Source organism: Mesoplodon mirus (assembly GCF_964341445.2).
Source record: "Mesoplodon mirus genome assembly, chromosome: 4".
In the NCBI taxonomy this organism is placed as follows: domain Eukaryota; kingdom Metazoa; phylum Chordata; class Mammalia; order Artiodactyla; family Ziphiidae; genus Mesoplodon; species Mesoplodon mirus.
In genome coordinates, this window is record NC_138979.1 from 61,682,169 (window position 1) to 61,701,536 (window position 19,368).

Sequence of the window (19,368 nt, forward strand, 5' to 3'; positions counted from 1 at the left end):
TCAACAAAAATTTACATTTATATTCAGAAGCTCTTCAAACACTAGAAAATGGGACATATCACAAGTATTTACCTGAACCATTAAACTTGGCCATTTCATAACATCCAGCATTATTTCTAAAATGGTTTCAACTGAATATACACAATTAACCTCTATTTTGGGTACAAATAACATATTTCTTTTTTGTTTATGAAGATCGTTTGATGAATAATAAAAAAATAATTATGAAATGGGGCACTAACAGAAAAAAATTTTTTGTAATACTCACCTTTGGAAGGCCAGGCTTGGATTTGAAATTTTTGTTTCTCCTATAGAGATAAATCATACATTAGGAAAAAAAAAAAACCACAGTAGAGACGAATGATTTCAAGGTCTCTACTAAAACAACAGACTATATACCCATTTCCAAGTTATAGGTCGCCTAAATGAAAACACTGTCTAATTCAACTAAGCAGTCATCTTTGGGAAGGAAGGTTAAGCGAAGAAAAGAGATGCCTGCTCTGTAATACAGGTACAAACACATTTAAGCCCGATGATAAGTAACATAATGTACATTCAAAGCTGAAGTTTCATTTTCTTTTGGATGTTAATAGGGCTCTGCATTCTTAAACCTATAGAGGCATTGTTTCTGTCATTTTAAACTTAAATAGATAGCTAATTTCATGAATTTTTAAAATGTACTTTTCACTAAGACTCATGATCTTCCATTTTTAGAAATTAAAAATTCTCTTTTGCCCTTTTTTCCCTTATTCATAATTCAGTATCACACTTATATCAAATCTTTTTTTTTTTAATGGCTACATACAGGGAATAAAGCCCAATGCTTATGAACATGGGCTGGGGTGTCAGGAAGACCTGGGCTTGAATCTAAGCTCTTTCACCTACTAATTCTGGAATATAGCAAGACTTATACAAATTGAGCCTATTAACACTGTTAAATGATGATTTAGGGATTAAGGAATCCAATTCAGTCACACTTCTAGCTAGTGGTCAAAAAATATGCTTCGGAAGTTTTTGAAATATGTTGATATAGGTAGCTAAGAACTTTTTACTTGTCTACCATGCATGGTTATATCTATGTCCTCAAACCAGTTCTAAATCAGGTAAGGAGGAATGGCAGGCTTGGGTTAAGTGTTATATATCACCATACAGGCGCCCCTTGAACAACACAGGTTTTGACTGTGCAGTTCCACTTATAAGTGGAATTTTTTTCAACAGTTTTTTAAAAACTGCATGCTTCTTCTCCTGTTAATTGTCTTTCAAGTTACTGTACTTGATCTGAGGTTGGTTGAATCTGTGGATGTGGAATAACAAATACCGAGGAGCAGTGGATATGGAGGGCTGACTACAGGAAACACACAAATTTTTGACTGTACAGAGGGTTGGCACCTCTAACCCATGCAGTGTTGAGGGGTAAACTGTATATGGCCCCATTCACCACTTCATAAGGGATTTTCCTGCCCAATTTGTTAGGATTGCCAGAATTAAAGGACAACGGCAGTTAAAGACTAGGAATCCTAAAAAGAGCTATCAGTTTTTGCTCTCTCTGGATGTAGGGTCTGTTAAAGAGCAATAAAGAGTCATCTCCATAATAAGTATATTCAGTCTGATTCTCCTGGTGAGATGAAAACAAACACCAGCTTTATAATACAGGAGACTGTCACAGCTCTAAATTCTGACTACTTTTGAGTCTTGTTTCACTCAAAATTCTACTCATGAAAATAATGCTTCATGATCACCTCTCTTCTTTTTTAGCCAGAAATTTTAAATCAGTCATAAAAAAGCAATCCACATTATTGATCAATACTAACGTGAGAATTCCATGGGCTCTCTCCAAGAGTTTGCTGCTAGCTGAATTAGCGAATATCCCATCTTTATCAAGCAAGGAGGTGTTACTGGATAGTCTGCTCTGGCGAATCCCAGTTCTGCCATTCCAGGCAAAATCAAATGTTTCACTGTAAAAATTAAATAGAGTACAATTTGCTTTGTTAATTGAGACATCCCTAAAACTCCATACATTTCTTTAAAAAGTAAAATGAAACTATAAACACTAAAGTTAAAATTTAGAAAAAATGCTAAACCAGCAGAAAATGGTTTTATCAGAGAGATTACTGATTAATTTGGCTTATCTTTTACTCTTTCAGAACAAAATATTTCTACAGATTCTAGCATATTCACATTCAAATGTGCATCAAGGTGAGCACATCATGTAGCTAATACCTTTAAATATACCACTTAAAAAGCAGTAAATAATATAATGTATTAAAATATAATGTCATGGCTTTTGTCTGTGTTTGAAGCCCAAACCCTCTTTCCTTTTTAAAAAGGATATATTAGCCACTGAGTGTAACCACTTCTTTGAGTTTCACTTATTTTTGGAGAATACTCATGTATGTAAAATACTAATAAAAACTGTATGCTTCTTCTCCTGTTAATTGTCTTTCATTAGTTTAACTTACAGGTCCGCAGCCACTGAACCTAAGAAGGCAAACGAAAAGTTTTTTCTCCCTGACAGTTTCATACCATATAATTTGATTTATATAACATTCACAAAATAACAAAACTACAGAAATGAAGAACAGATTAGTGGTTGCTAGAGGACAGGAAAGAGACATGGAAGAAGAAGGATAATACAAATAAGCAGCATGAATAAATTCTTTTATGATGATGAAAGAGTTCGGTATCCTGATTGTGGTGTTGGTTACACAAATCCATACATGGGATAAAACTGCAAAAAACTACCCATACACACAGATTTTTTTTTCAGAGATTTTTTTAAATGGTGAGAACTGTAGTCTAGTTAATATTAATGTAACAATGTAACTTTCCTGGTTTTGATAATATACTACCAGTATATAAGATGTCATTTAAGGAAAACTGAGTGAAGGGTACATAGGACTCTATGAACTATTTTTTTCCTTTGTACTATTTTTGAAACTTCCTGCTTTTGAAAAATGGAATATAACCTTAAAATATTTATTTTCCAATTAGTTCTTTACTTAAACTATACTACTTTTTAGATAGCCAGGACAATATCTTTAAAATCTTGTAATAACTTTGTTCTGTCCTCCTGGTCAAGCTTCTTACTAAGAACAACAGAAGATAAAAAAATAATCAAACATGCAAAACTTTACAAAAATTTTCATCAATATCAAGAAAATCAGAAACAACCTAAATAACCAACAATTGGAAATAAATGAAAGAAGTTATATTATAACCACCCCCATGGAAGTCTATAAGGTCATTAAAAATCATGTGGGAGGAGCAAAGGAAACCATAAACAAGACCAAAAGACAACCCTCAGAATGGGAGAAAATATTTGCAAATGAAGCAACTGACAAAGCATTAATCTCCAAAATTTATAAGCAGCTCATGCAGCTCAATAACAAAAAAACAACCCAATCCAAAAATGGGCAGAAGACCTAAATAGACGTTTCTCCAAAGAAGATATACAGACTGCCAACAAATACATGAAAGAATGCTCAACATCATTAATCATTAGAGAAATGCAAATCAAAACTACAATGAGATATCATCTCACACAGGTCAAAATGGCCATCATCAAAAAATCTAGAAACAATAAATGCTGGAGAGGGTGTGGAGAAAAGGGAACACTCTTGCACTGCTGGTGGGAATGTGAATTGGTGCAGCCACTATGGAGAACAGTATGGAGGTTCCTTAAAAAACTACAAATAGAACTACCATATGACCCAGCAATCCCACTACTAGGCATATACCCTGAGAAAACCATAATTCAAAAAGAGACATGTACCAAAATGTCCATTGCAGCTCTATTTACAATAGCCAGGAGATGGAAGCAACCTAAGTGTCCATCATCGGATGAATGTATAAAGAAGATGTGGCACATATATACAATGGTATATTACTCAGCCATAAAAAGAAACGAAATTGAGTTATTTGTAGTGAGGTGGATGGACCTAGAGTCTGTCATACAGACTGAAGTAAGTCAGAAAGAGAAAGACAAATACCGTATGCTAACACATATATATGGAATCTAAGGGGAAAAAAATGTCATGAAGAACCTAGGGGTAAGATGGGAATAAAGACACAGACCTACTAGAGAAGGGACTCGAGGATATAGGGAGGGGGAAGGGGAAGTTGTGACAAACTGAGAGAGTGGCATGGACATATATACACTACCAAACGTAAAATAGGTAGCTAGTGGGAAGCAGCCGCATACCCATATCAGTGTATAACTGATTCACTTTGTTATAAAGCAGAAACTAACACACCATTGTAAAGCAATTATACTCCAATAAAGATGTAAAAAATAAATAAATAAATAAATAAAGTAGAGAGAACTCAGGGACAGAAAAAAAAAAGGCTCATAATATACAGTTTGAGACACAGAGAAATGAGAAATACTCCTAAATGGTATTAAAATTTACATTTCCATGTCAATTTGTCTTAGTCCACTTTCTAAGAAAATTGTTTCAAGTCTAGGCTTGTTGAGCTTTGCTGAGATCTCAACTAGGCAAGTCACTTTCCATATCTAGTATTTCTTAAAACAATATCTTATTGACTGCTGAGGGGCTTCATATTAAATGTCTTAAAGTTGAAAATGATACTGAACTTTAAGAACCTTAAAACTTTGTATTTGTATGCATGAATGTTGCCAGTCTTTGTCTTATCTTCCCAACCAAATCATAGGGAAAGGTGTTTTGTTTAACTTTATATCCCCGCAGTGTCTAACATAGTGTTACCCACACATAGTAGGTGCTGAAAAAAATGTTGGTTTTTTAAATTGACCCCACCTGTTTTGAGCAAGGTCTTCATATTACCCATCCCAGTGCTTCATACAAATGCTGCCCCTCGTCTCATTTATCCCCTTACTTTGATCTCCTTATGATTTCCATAATGTCTCCTTCATTTTTTTCTTGAATCTCTCTCTGCCACCCCTCTGCCCTGCTCCTTCCAGCCCTAAGTGGGACATGAGACCTTATGCAGCATCCTCATCTTAGCATGTGCTGGCCTCTGTGTTTGGTGCTGGGGGAATGAAGAAGACTAAGCCGTGGTCCCACTCACAGGCTAGTAGGGGACAGAGATGAGTCTGAGATGAACAGACTAGTAGAATAGGGGACAGAGACTGTCATATATCAACAGTGATAATAAATGTGATAAATCCTGTAACTGAGACATGTACAAAGTGATATGATAGAAAGGAAGGTGAAGTAAACCAGTTCTGGCTGGGGTGGGCTGAGGAAAGTTTCTCAGCAGCAATGATGGATACAGTGTCAACAGCCCAGGAAAGAAGGGAAAGGGTTACAGGGTAGAGTAAATATATCTGCTCCAAGCTACCACAGTGTGAAAGGAAGAGCAAGAAGTTCAGTGTGTCCAGAATGAGGAGTCATGGGGTGAATGTTTAAAACTAGGCTGAGGACATAAGTGAGGTTTGCTTGTGCGGGGTACAGTGTGCCCTGCTAAGAGCTGGGACTATACTCTTTGCCAAGAGGGAGCCAGTGAAGGGACTTTTTAGAAAGAAAACCCTGGTAGAATTTATTCCTCTGCTCATTCACTAGCTCTCTCCTCTTTCTCCATCTCTCTGTCTCTCTCTGTCACACACACACACACACACACACACACACACACACACTCATTTAATAGATTCACTATTTCCTAACACATAAGTTTAATGTAAATTCCTATATCTGATTTCAAGGGCCTCACAATCTGGCCCTACTGTATTTATTCAACTTTGTTTCCTACTGCTCCCCTAAACCCATTTCCCCTCTGAGCTAACAGTGAGCCCTTGTATATGTCATTTCCCTTGCCTGAGAGGAGACCACAGCCCGTGTCTTCCCACAGAGACCTCACAGTGTATTCCATAGCTTTTGGAAATTTATATGGTCTTGTACAATTTTCTAATTGTTTTGTGTCCCCCTTCTCTCCCGTAGTAAACATAAACCCTCTGGGAGCTGGAGAGTAAGCTCCATAAGACCAAGAATCACAAAATTTTTACTCATCACTGTCGTCCAGTTCTTAGCTTATAGTAGATGTCCAATGAAGGTTGGTCCACTAAACACACATAATTGTAGTTAAGAACATTTTTGTTAAAGCCACTATGGAGAGCAGTATGGAGGTTCCTTTAAAAACTAAAAATAGAACTACCATACGACCCAGCAATCCCACTAATGGGCATATACCCTGAGAAAACCATAACTCAAAAAGAGTCATGTACCACAATGTTCATTGCAGCTCTATGTACAATAGCCAGGACATGGAAGCAACCTAAGTGTCCATCAACAGATGAATGGATAAAGAAGATGTGGCACATATATACAATGGAATATTACTCAGCCATAAAAAGAAACGAAATTGAGCTATTTGTAATGAGGTGGATGGACCTAGAGTCTGTCATACAGAGTGAAGTAAGTCAGAAAGAGAAAGACAAATACCGTATGCTAACACATATATATGGAATTTAAGAAAAAAAATGTCATGAAGAACCTAGGGGTAAGACAGGAATAAAGACACAGACCTACTAGAGAATGGACTTGAGGATATGGGGAGGGGGAAGGGTAAGCTGTGACAAACTGAGAGAGTGGCATGGACATATATACACTACCAAACGTAAAATAGATAGCTAGTGGGAAGCAGCCACATAGCACAGGGAGATCAGCTCGGTGCTTTGTGACCACCTAGAGGGGTGGGATAGGGAGGGTGGGAGGGAGACACAAGAGGGAGGGGATATGGGGATATAAATATACATATAGCTGATTCACTTTGCTATAACAGCAGAAACTAACACAACAGTGTAAAGCAACTATACTCCAATAAAGTTGTTAAAAAAAAAATCATGTGGGAGAACAGTATTTAATGGCATAAAGAGCTGTCTGCATATATTATCAAATCTAAATATTGTTGCATGATACAGTTTTGTTTAAGACAATTATATTTACATACACGGAAAGAAGAATATTTACCAAAAAAATTTTAATGGACAAAATAGACATTTATTCAAAGAAGATATACAAATCATCAAAAAACATATACAAATCACTAATAAGTACATAAAAAGATGCTGAACATCATTATTTAGGGAAATACAAATCAAAACTACAATGAGATACTACTTCATTCCCTCTAAGACAGGCAATAACACAATGACAAGAATGTGGAGAAACTGGAACCCTTATCCATTACTACTGGGAATGTAAAATGTCCGAGCCACTCTGGAAGATAGTTTGGCAAACTCTCAAAATGTTAAACAAAACAGACAGTGACCATGTAACACAGCAATTTCATTCCTAGGCATGTACTGAAAAGCACTGAAAACACGTCCACAAGAGAACTTGTATATGAATGTTCACAGCAGCATTATTCATTAATAGCCAAAAAGCAGAACCCAAGTGTTCATTAACTGATAAATGTGTAGCCAAAATATCCATAACATGAGATGTTATTCAGCCATAAAAATGAATGAAGTACTGGTATATGTTACAACCTAGATTACTGAAAACATTATGCTAAGCAAAAGAAGTCTCACACAAAAGGCCACATATTGTAGATTCCATTTATATAAAATTTCCCAAAAAAATATTTTTTTTCCAGAATAGGCAAATCTACAAAGACAAAAAGTAGATCATGTTTACCTACAGTGAGTGAGAGTACGAGAAAAGGAAACATTCTAGTAAACAGGAAATTTCCTTTTGAACTGACTAAAATGTTCCAAATTAGATTTTGGAATAGTTGGCCAACTCTTAAATGAATTGTATACTTTTAAGTGGGTAAAATTTTGTGGTATGTAAATTATATCTCAATAAAGCTATTTAAAACAAGGCCTCAGAAATCAGCAATGCTGGAACTAAAAGGCAATGTGGCGGTGTCTTCAAAATTCTGAAAGAAGTATTTCCAACCAAGAGTCTATACACACTCAAATTACCAATCAAGTGTGAGGGCAGAATAAATGTATGCTTAGTTATACAAGGAATCAAAAACATGTTCCTCCTATATATACTTTCTCATGGAGCTTCTAGAGAATATGCTCTGTAAAAGTTTAAAAAGTAGATCTATAAAAGGAAAAAATGGTAGAAAAAACTGTTGATACAAAACAGAAGAATAACATAAGGAATGACCAATACAAGGGTAAAGAAGATACCACTGTGACAGCTATGTGATAGATCTAGAGAACAAACCCTTCTGATCAAAAAAATGCCAGGAGAGATTTCTATAAGAAGATGAAATTAATTCAAGATGCATCTGTACATGATCAGAGGAAATTAAAACAATTGTCAAAAAAGCTTAGGGTTGAAATGGATATAAGCACCACCAAAGTTTAGAAGAAAATCTGGCTGAATAGATGACTTTGGACTGAGGAAACAATTCTTTAAATAAGTTATTAAAAGGACAAATAATAGAGAAAAAAATAATACATTTAACTACATTTACCATTTTAACCATTTTTAAGTGTACAATACAGTGGCACTAAGTACATTTATTGTTGTGCAACCATCACTACTATCTATCTCCAGAACTTTCAGCCAAACTGAAACTTTGTACCCATTCAACAATAACTCCCCATGCCCTCCAATACTATATAATATTATATAGCAACTAAAAAGAACAAATTACATGCCACAAGATGGATGAATCTTAGATAGATATTACTGAGGAGAAGAGTCACAGCAACCACATACTATATATTAGTATTTCTAAAACTCAAAAACTAGCCAAGCCAAACAACTCTTTGCTTAAAAAAACATACGTTTAATGTAAAACTATTTTTTAGAGCATAGTAATGGTATACATAAAATTCTGGATAGCAGTTACCTGTGGCGTGAGAGGGAGAATGATCAGAAAATATATGATAAAAAAGTGGCTGCAGCAATACTAATAATCTTCTGGTTCTGAACTTGGGTGGTATTCATTTTATTGATATGCTTCCTAATGTATATGTGTGTTTTGTATATTCTCTTGTATCAAATGCTACCTTAATGTATAAAGACTGAATCAAAGCTTCCTATTAAACTTGTATACTGCACACTTCTTATGTTCCATTTCAAATCCCCTAAGTCTTACCTCTTACTCTAGCTGCTGCTGTTGCAAATAGTAACTAGTCATACACACAAATTTTGTCCAGTGTCAAACAGATGCTGCTGGCAGCACTTAGTTTTAGATTCCAGACACTTGCCTCTTGTCTGATGTAGGCTTCTGCTCTGCACTTACACAAGCAGAACTCTCTGTGGGGCTAGCAACCCCTGGAGCAATGGATGAGTCCCTCCTCTTTTCTTCCTCAAGGCAAATAGATGGTCCTGAGACACAAATCATTAAGCTTCTCAGTTGGTCCCACAGGATTGAGCAACCAGTGGCCAACTCATTCACTGATTCTTGTATGGATTCTCTATCCTTCCCTTTTTTATTCCCATATCCCCACTCCTGCTCCCTAGGATAACATTCTTAAATAAGCTACATTTGTAAATACACTATTTGGTGGTTGCATAAGGGAAACCCATAATGAGCTGCCATAGCATACTCCATAGCAATTGTTTATGTCAGCCCCCAGATGAAATACCACGAATCTGACAAAGTCATAAATTCACAAGGACAAAGAGTGAGAAGGAAGACTATGCAAGGGACAAGGAACAGTAAAAGTTTAAAGTTGACAGACATGTAATAAGAGATGTAGTAGACTAGAAAAAATTAAAACCTAGGTTTATATGTACGTCGGAATCATAGAAAAGGGGAGTCTATAGGGGTAGGCATGATTGAGAATACACATATGCTCGTGTGTGTGTCTGTGTGTGTGTGTAGAGGCTGGGGTTTGGAGTGGGAGAGAGGCTAAAACAACAAAATGCAAGTGTGTTCTCATTCAGAACTCTGGAAAGGTTCAGATATTAGAGATAACTGGTACCACTGCAAGGGTGATGCTGAATGGGGCTAAAAATAGGAAGTTAGTTTGAAAGTCTTTAAAAATGAGCTAGATCCTTACTCTTACCCTATATAGTGAAGTAACATTCCCTTCCTCAAACCTTTCAAAGATTTTACTTTATAGAAAAGTTGGAAACACAGAATCTCAGGAGAAGTCAGAGACATTAGGCATAGCTAAAGGTAGGGGTGGGTGAGGTACACTGAAAATAGGAGGAATTAAGTGGAAGTATGCATATGGAATCATGAGAAGCCCAGCTACATACCTAGAACATCAGTAGCCAGATTTAAAAGCTATAGGCAGGGAAAACTGACTGACCCAAGAGAAACAATCTAGAGATAGCAGACATTTGGAAGTCACCAACTAAACACCGAGATCCCCGATTAATAACAAAATACATCTTCTAGTCCAAGAATCAACTGAGTGCATCTGTAAATCCGATGATTTATTCTCTCTCTCTAGATGAAGGTCTCTCAGGAATCTCAAAGTAACATGTGCAGGCTGAAACTATCACTCCCTCTTCAAAACTGTTGCCTCTTAAGTACTTAAGTACTAGGTCAGAAATAATCCTTAATTACTCTGTCTCCTCACCCAATATATTCCACAAGTTTTATATAAGACATAGATTCCCCCACCCTCTCTTTTCAGGAAACGAAGGCTACAAGAGTCACAATCTCAGAATACGAAGATAAGCTGAGCCAAGAACAAATTTTTGGTGACTCCCAAACCTGTGCTCTTTCTCCTATGTGTTATGTAAAGGCTTAAAATATAGCAAAAAGGTTTTACTGGTATTTTACACATTGAGTAACAGGAAGAGTCCTAGCATTAGAATGGCAGGCTCAATGGTGAAGTAGAATGTTGGAAGTGAAAGAAAGCAAAAATAGGCTGAGCCTATTTTTAAGAGAGGACAATCAATGGGATGCTGGGGAGAAAGAAAAAGCTCTGTGTGTACTTAAAAATCTTTCTGCCAGGGCTTCCCTGGTGGCGCAGTGGTTGAGAGTCCACCTGCCGATGCAGGGGACACGGGTTCATGACCCGGTCCAGGAAGATCCCACATGCCGCGGAGCGGATGGGCCCGTGAGCCATGGCCGCTAAGCCTGCGTGTCCGGAGCCTGTGCTCCGCAGCGGGAGAGGCTACAGCAGTGAGAGGCCCGCGTACGGAAAAAAAAAAAAAAAAAAAAAAAAAAATCTTTGTGCCACTTGGTTATTTCAATGAAATGACTTGACGTAGGTATCTGTCTCAGTTTTTCTAGAGGCTTCCCTTAGCTTAGCACATTGCTATTAAGATTGATGGCGTACACAACGTCTTTGTTCTCTATATACAATGTACTCCTTATATATACATTAGATCACTGTCATATATTTGTTGCATACATATAAAAATTATTTGCACAAAGCATAGAAAATCCAATACAGACTTCTCATAAACACTGAATCCTCATAAAATCAGATGAGAGACATATAGATTTTCAATTTTCCTCCTTAATACAGGTTCACATCAATGTGTACCCACAACCACCTACTGCAAGCCATCATCTCTTGCCAGAACTGTTAGTCTTCCTGTATCCAATCCAGTGCCTCTCCAAATCATTCTCCATAAAGCAACCATAGAGATTCTTCTGAAATATCAGTCAGTCCCCTGCTTAAAAGCATTAAATAACTTCTCATTACCCTTAAGAGGAAGTCCAGCATCTCCAATATGGCTAACAAAGCCCCACATGAATTAGCCTATGTCTATTTGTCTTTCTAGAGTCGACTCTCATCATTTCTCTCTTCTTACATTCTTTTAATTCTTTATTCGTGCCATGCTCTCTAGAGAGAGCTCTCTTTTTGCTCCTGGACCATCATACAGATTGCTCCTCTGCCTGTAAAACATCACCCTCCTCTTCAAAGGGTTCACCCTTACTCTTCACGCAGATAACAGTTTAAAAGATTCTTTTTCTGAAAAACATTTCTGATGCATCTGGCCCCATATCCAATTCTTTAAATACAGTATTATCATAAAAAATTTAAAAGTCCTCCTCTATGTTTCCATGGTATCTTATATTTCTCCAATCATATCATTTATCACATTCATCTCACAAAGTAATGAATCTCCAGTTTCCGCCACACGACCTGGCACAAAGTACTTGTTAAATAAACAAATGATCTGGCAGAACTAGAAGTTGTATCTTCTTAATTTATTTCTTTATTTTTCTCTCAAGAATGATCTGACCTTCAGGAATGGAGTTACATGCAAATAATGCTCCAGTAAAAAAGCCACTAATTTTTAAAACAAAGGACAAACTACGTAAAAACACACAAATATTATTTAGGATAACCAACATAGTATATATTAAAGTGAAAAAATTTGGAAGAGACTTTTGAAATAACTATATAATACTTTTTTTTTTTGCGGTACGCGGGTCTCTCACTGTTGTGGCCTCTCCTGTTGTGGAGCACAGGCTCCGGACATGCAGGCTCAGCGGCCATGGCTCACAGGCCCAGCCACCCCGAGGCATGTGGGATCCTCCTAGACCATGGCACGAACCCGTGTCCCCTGCATCGGCAGGCGGACTCTCAACCACTGCACCACCAGGGAAGCCCTATAATACTTAATGTTTTAAATTTATACTAAAATATGAGTATTATTTCATACTACTAATTTGCTATTATTATATGAACTGCTAATCACATATAACTGCTTACATTAATAACCAAGTTCTGTATTTTTTCATTAGGGTAAACAAAATACATTCTAAGACATGATCAAATTCCATGAGATTTATCTGGCTGTAACATATGAGAAATTACTCCAAGCTGTTTTATGTGACACCAAGTCATATTGGTTCTAAGAGAACCTTGAAATCCATTCACCTTTATAAATCATGTTAAATATGATAATTACTTAAAAAACCCTAGTAATAAATTATTTGACTTATCCTTCAAAAAAAGTATTTATTTTTTGTTCTCATTGTTGCATTTTATAATACAATGTCTCAGATGGTAAGCAGTCATTTGCCCAGATCAAGAGGAAAAGTTGAATTTAAACAAAAATAACACTTTAGACAGTGAGTTTTCAGTTGCATTAAGAATAGAAATCAGGATACACATGCTACATAGTCAACTCTTAGAGGATAGGTTTATCCCAGTACTCAAATATGTGGTTATCAATATAGCCAAAGTCCTAAAAACTGGTGTCATAACCCATGAGTTTTAATGAGACTTATTCTAGTTCCTTAATGCCCTGGGATTAGCATGATAGTACAGCAGACCCCATTTAATTATAAAACGTACCATATACCTGGACAATGTGCAAATTCATTATGTACTCGTCGACAATAAATTCTGATAATACTCTTTTTGCCCCCTAAATAACAAGTTTCCAAAGGCATATTTTCCCAATATAGGGTGGTATATTTTATTCTTCAAACAATCTTCTCTACAACTATTCAGAGAGCTTTTTCCATCTAGGAACGAATGTATCTTTGAAACCAGGGTAGTCTTTTTAGTTATTCACATTAAGTGTCACTTCAGCAGCCTCTATTTACCATCTCTGCTTCATGATATGTAATTATAGGCTCTGTACTTTTTTCAAATCATATTTTGATACAAAGACATCTGTTTCCAGTTTATACCCTCTTACCAAAAAGCAACTGCCCACTCAACATTGATGAAAGTTTTATCTCTCACTTGAGGAATATTTGCACTGGCTAAAAATAGTTTTATATTTGCGTTTCCTTGTTTTTATACAGACTACGTCAATTCTTAGTCCTATATCACCAGCAAATTGGATGTTCCACTCTTTCATTTAAGAGTCACTTATTAGGAGTGTTCCATAGGGAAGGTCCAAAAGACTCCACTTAGTAGATACAAGCTAATGATTTCATGACTGATTTGATTTTCTGAGTATCTATTGTTCTATCCTCTCTATCTTCTCACCAATTTTCTCTAAAATATGTCTAAAATAAACTCACCAATACAACAAACACAAGCTGGGAGGCTCTCTTGTTAAGACTGCTAGCTGGCCTTTTCCTGATAACATTACTTCAATGCCACATATCTTTCTTTATTGTACACAAAGGAAAAGAATCAAGTTGATGTGATCAATTTCTCTGTGAGGAAGGGTCTCAAAAATGAGCTTATACATACATCTTTACAAAATTAGTTTGTCATTCCATGAGTGCCTAAAATCACCTTAACTGCTTGAGCCCAGACCAATCTTAAACCAATATATCAGACTATTCCAACTGATATATAAAAAACAGAAGCCCATATAGATCTCTTCAGGCATCCAAAATTGAAAGCAGTACAAAGAAACATAACTGGGAATTCCCTAGCAGTCCAGTGGGTAGGACATGGCACTTTCACTGCGGTGGCCCAAGTTCAATCCTTGGTCGGGGAACTAAGATCCTGCAAGCTGCGCGAGTGGCCAAGAAAAAAACAAAAACAAAAACTAGGAATTAGGAAAGTTATAACCATTAAATTGCTTCGGGAAATGCAACAAGTACAGTTCCTTTTTTTACCCAAATCAAGAAAATGAGTTCCTTAAGTTAGGGATCTCTAATGACCAGGGTGAGAATACTGCCAATAGATTGAAATAAAAAAGGTACACAGGTCACCAGATTAATGATCTAAATTTGTTCTTGGGTAAAATCTAACATGCACATATAATGGTGATTTTCATCGTCAGCCAACTGTCACTGTTAAGAAAACAAAATGCATGCACTATAAAGACAGCCAGTAGTTCAATTTGCTGGCGTTAAAGATAAGTACAGTTGAGGTTGGATACTTGGGCTGTGACGGCTCTTGCACGTTAAAATAGTGAACCTAGACTTCTGGTAATAAGCAATAAAGAGTTATAAAAAAAAGTTATGGAGCAGAGAAGTGACAATATATATTAGAAAGACATAGTAACTCAAAATGGAAAACCTGATCAATGAAGTTATACTTTAATTTTAAATGACTGATCATCCTAATCTTATATCTTACCAGGACACTAAGAAGCTCAATTCTCTTGATGTTTAAAATGTACACAGCAGACTCTAGACACTAAACAATGCTCGTTTGCTCATTTAAAGTACAATCTTTATAAAACAGTATGTGTAAAGGAAAAGGAGCTTTATTTACAAACCCCCAAAATTACTTATATTTGTTACTTTCAAATTTTACTTAAGAATTCTTCATTGAAAATGGTAAAAGATAAGCTTTGGGTATCACACTCATCAAGAAAAGGTATCGGACAGTTTGATGTAAATCAAACTACTCAATTATTACTTACCAATAAGACTTCTCCATGGAAAGAAGCAGAATACCCATTACTTTTGCAAAAGACATTTAAAATGCAAGAAGGGTCTCAGAAATTAAAACATAAGCACTCATTTTTAATTATCCTGGGGAAACTTTTTTTACACTGTACAACCACTTTACTAGAGGCAATCTTAGATAATTTACTGTACTGTTAACTCAAACCTTTTTAACTTATTACACCATTTACAAAAACTTTAAGAAATTTAAAGAGAAAAAGGCCCGATTTACGGCATACTTTTAAAGCCACAGAAGTATTAATAAGAATTCTAGTTATTTCTTCTTTACGTCCTTGAAAACTTAAACCAAACATACTTACTGTTGGTTTTTTTCATTTAGAGTGTTCATTCCCTGGAGATCAGAAAGAGGTGTTCTGGGATTTTTCCGAGTTATACCTAGCATAGAGAAATCAAAAATTTTCAATCAATGCTAAGATAAATTAAACATCAAATAATTTTTCTAGGAACAAGTGAAATTAATATACTTCAATAGTAAATATTTGCTAGACACCCAGGTGGCTAACAGGCACATAAAAAGATGCTCAACATCGCTAATCACTGGGGAAATGCAAATCAAAACCAAAATGAGATATCACCTCACACCGGTCAGAATGGCCATCATCAAAAAACACAAATAACAAATGCTGGCGAGGATGTGGAGAAAAGGGAGTGCTCATACACTATTGGTGGGAATGTAAATTGGTACAGCCACTGTGGAAAACAGTATGGAAGTTTCTCAAAAAACTAAAAATGGAACTACCATATGATCCAGCAATTCCACTCCTGGGTACACATCTGGAAAAAATGAAAACACTAATTTGAAAAGATACGTGCACTCCAATGTTCATAGCAGCCCTGTTTATAATAGCTAAGACATGGAAGCAACCCACATGCCCATCAGCCAACACTTGCCTTAAGAAGATGTGATATATATATACAATGGCATATTACTCAGACATAAAAAAAAAAAGAAATACTGCCATTTGCAGCAATGTGGAAGGACCTAGAGAATATTATGCTTAGTGAAGTAAGTCAGACAGAGAAAGACAAATACTATATATGACTTATATGTGGAATCTAAAAAAAATACAAATGAATGTATATGCAAAACAGCAACAGGCTCACAGATACAGAAAACCAACATGTGGTTACCAAAGAGGAGAGGGAAGCAGGGAGGAACAAAATAGGGGTATGGGATTAACAGATAGACACTACTATATTTAAAATAGTAAAAATATCTTTATTTGAGATAACAATCTTGTATGTGGAAAATCCTAAGTAATTCACAAAAAATTAGGACTATTAAACAAGTTTAGCAGAATTATAAGATATAAGATCAATATTCAAAAATCAACTTAGCAATAAACAATTGGAAAATGAAATTAAGAAAACAATTCCATTAATAATAGCAATAAAATAATATAAAAGGAATAAATTGAACAAAAAATATAAAATGTCTACTGAAAAACTATAAAGCATCATAAAAAGCAATTAAAGAAAACCTAAATAAATGGAAAGCCATCCATGCTCATGGACTGGAAAACTTAATATTGTTAAGATGGCAGTGTTCCCCAAATTCATCTACAGATCAATGCAATCTCTATTACAATTCCAGCTGCCTTTTTTTTTTTTTTACTGAAATAAATAAGCTGATCCTAAAATTAATATGGAAATGCAAAGGAACCAGAATAGCCATGTTGAAAAAAGAGAACATGGTTGGAAGACTCATACTTCCTGAATTAAAAACTTACTACAAAGATAAAGTAACTGAGACAGTATGGCACCAGCATAAAGATAGACAAATAGATCAATGGAAAGGAACTGAAAGTACAGAAATACATTTATGATCAACTAAATTTTGACAAAGGTGCCAAGACAATTCAGTGGGAAAAGAATAAGCTTTTCAACAAAAACTGGGAAAACTATATGTCCACATGGAAAAGAATGAAGTTGGATCAAAGACCAAAATACAAATGCTAAAAGTATAAAACTCTTAAAACATAGGAGTAAATATTCCTGACATTGGATTAGGCAATGGTTACTTAGAGATGAAACCAAAGGCACAAGCAACCAGAGAGAAAGACTGATAAACTAGACATCACCAAAATCTAATACTTTTGTGCTTCAAAGGACACTATATCAAGAAAGTGAAAAGACAACCCACAAAATGGTATCAACAGAAAATGGCCAATCAAATATCTGATAATAAGCTTGAATCCAGAGTATAAAAAGAACTTTTGCAACTGAATAATACAAAAGATAACCCAATTTTAAAATGAACAGAGTATGAATAGATATTTTTCCAAAGACAACACACAAATGGCTAATAAGCACATAAAAAGATGCTCAACATCATTAGTCATCAGAGAAATGAAATCAAAACTACAATGAGATTGCACTTCACACCCCCTAGCATGACTATAATAAAAAAGGAAGATAGTAAGTGTTGGCAAGGACATGTAAAAATTGGAAACTTGCATACACTGCTGAATGTGAAATGATAGTCACTTTGCGAAACAGTCTAGCAGTTCAAGAAAAAATTAAACAGAGTTACCATATGACCCAGAAATTCCACTACTAAGTGTATACCCAACAGAACTTAAGACATACATCTATACCCACATAAAAACTGTTACTGGAAAATATATGTCTTGGGATCAACAAATTCAGTTAGAACTTTGAACAACTTTATTTTCTTACATATTTGAATGCATTTTTTTTTTTTTTTTTTTTTTTTGCGGTATGCGGGCCTCTCACTGTTGTGGCCTCCCCCGTTGCGGAGCACAGGCTCCGGACGCGCAGGCCCAGCGGCCATGGCTCACGGGCCCAGCCGCTCCGCGGCATATGGGATCCTCCCAGACCGGGGCACGAACCCGTATCCCCTGCATCGGCAGGCGGACTCTCAACCACTGCGCCACCAGGGAGGCCCCGAATGCATTGTTTTTGTTTCAATTATTCAGTTCCTAAGTCATAGACACCAAATATCCTTATGACAAATTATCATTTTCTATTCTCCATATGAATTCTTTTCTTCTGCATATTGAAATATAATCACTTCAGGCCTTTCCTTAATATTAGTAATGCAATTTTCAGATATGTTTCCTCTATTGAGATCACATAGGTGTTGATTTATGCCTCTACTTGTTTTAGTAGTTCAAAATCTATTTCAACATCATTCTGATATTTCATAGTCTTAAATTTGTGCTACTGCTTTATTGGATTCATGTTCTTAAATTCTTCTTAAACTGTAAAGTGCCCACCGGGAATTTTCTTCTCGTTTTTGGAGTATCTTCCTTGCCAACACAACAGGGTGTTTCTTTTATGCATGTTATTTCCCTTTGTGTAATGATTTTTTAAACATTAATTATTAAATATTTTAAAGGAATAATATACTGAACACTTGCAACTGACCATTGAGATTAGAAAATGAGGTCCTGTGCACCTTTCTTCTTGATCCCATTTCAACAGCATCAGATCCTAACATTGCCCACTTGTTGGAATTAGCATAAAAGGACTTTAAAATTGCTATCATAATGTTCAATGACTTAAAGTATAAGACAGTCTTATGACCTAACAGAAAAATCTCAGGAGAGAAATGGAAACTGTAAAAAGAATCCAAATGGATATTCTGGAACTGAAAACTCAAATTTTCTGAAATGAAAAATTCATTCTATGGTTTTACAAGGTGACTTGAAACAGCATAATGAACTTGATATCAGATAAATAAAAATTATCCAATATGAAGAACAGGAAGAACAAAGATAGAAGAAAAATCCACAGAATATGAGGAATCTGAGACAATATCAAATATTCTAAGAGCATGTAATTGGGGTCTCAGAAGAAAAAGAGAAATTGCAGCAGAAAAAGATTTCTGAAAAAATACTGACCAAAAATTTCCTAAGTTTGATGAAAAATAATGAAGCACAGATCCAAAAGGTATAGCAAATACCAAACAGCATAAATATAAATATAAATGATATCTAGGGACATCACAGTCAAACTGCTGAAAATGAAACAATAAAGAGAAAATCTTGAAGCAGCCAGATGAAAAAAGGTACATTAGATATGAAAGAATGACAACAGAATGACATCTGAGTTTAACATCACAAATAATGTAGGACAAAAGAAAATGGAACATCTTTAAAGCACCAAAAGTTTGATAGTTCCTAAGGATGTTAAACATATGTCTACTTTATG

The 19,368-nt window shown here is 35.6% G+C and overlaps 1 protein-coding gene across 7 annotated transcripts in view; it reads right to left on the reverse strand.

Annotated features, from left to right (window-relative positions):
- Nucleotides 1–19,368, reverse strand: part of MYO9A (myosin IXA) — a 287,470-nt gene that overhangs the window by 109,940 nt on the left and 158,162 nt on the right. For all 7 annotated transcript variants that reach the window (XM_082618504.1, XM_082618506.1, XM_082618507.1 and 4 more), the window contains 3 exons: nucleotides 15,492–15,567; nucleotides 1,812–1,955; nucleotides 269–308 (listed from right to left, as the gene is read on the reverse strand). In XM_082618504.1, the coding sequence (XP_082474630.1) occupies nucleotides 269–308; nucleotides 1,812–1,955; nucleotides 15,492–15,567 (260 nt within the window). The remainder of the gene's footprint in view (nucleotides 1–268; nucleotides 309–1,811; nucleotides 1,956–15,491; nucleotides 15,568–19,368) is intronic.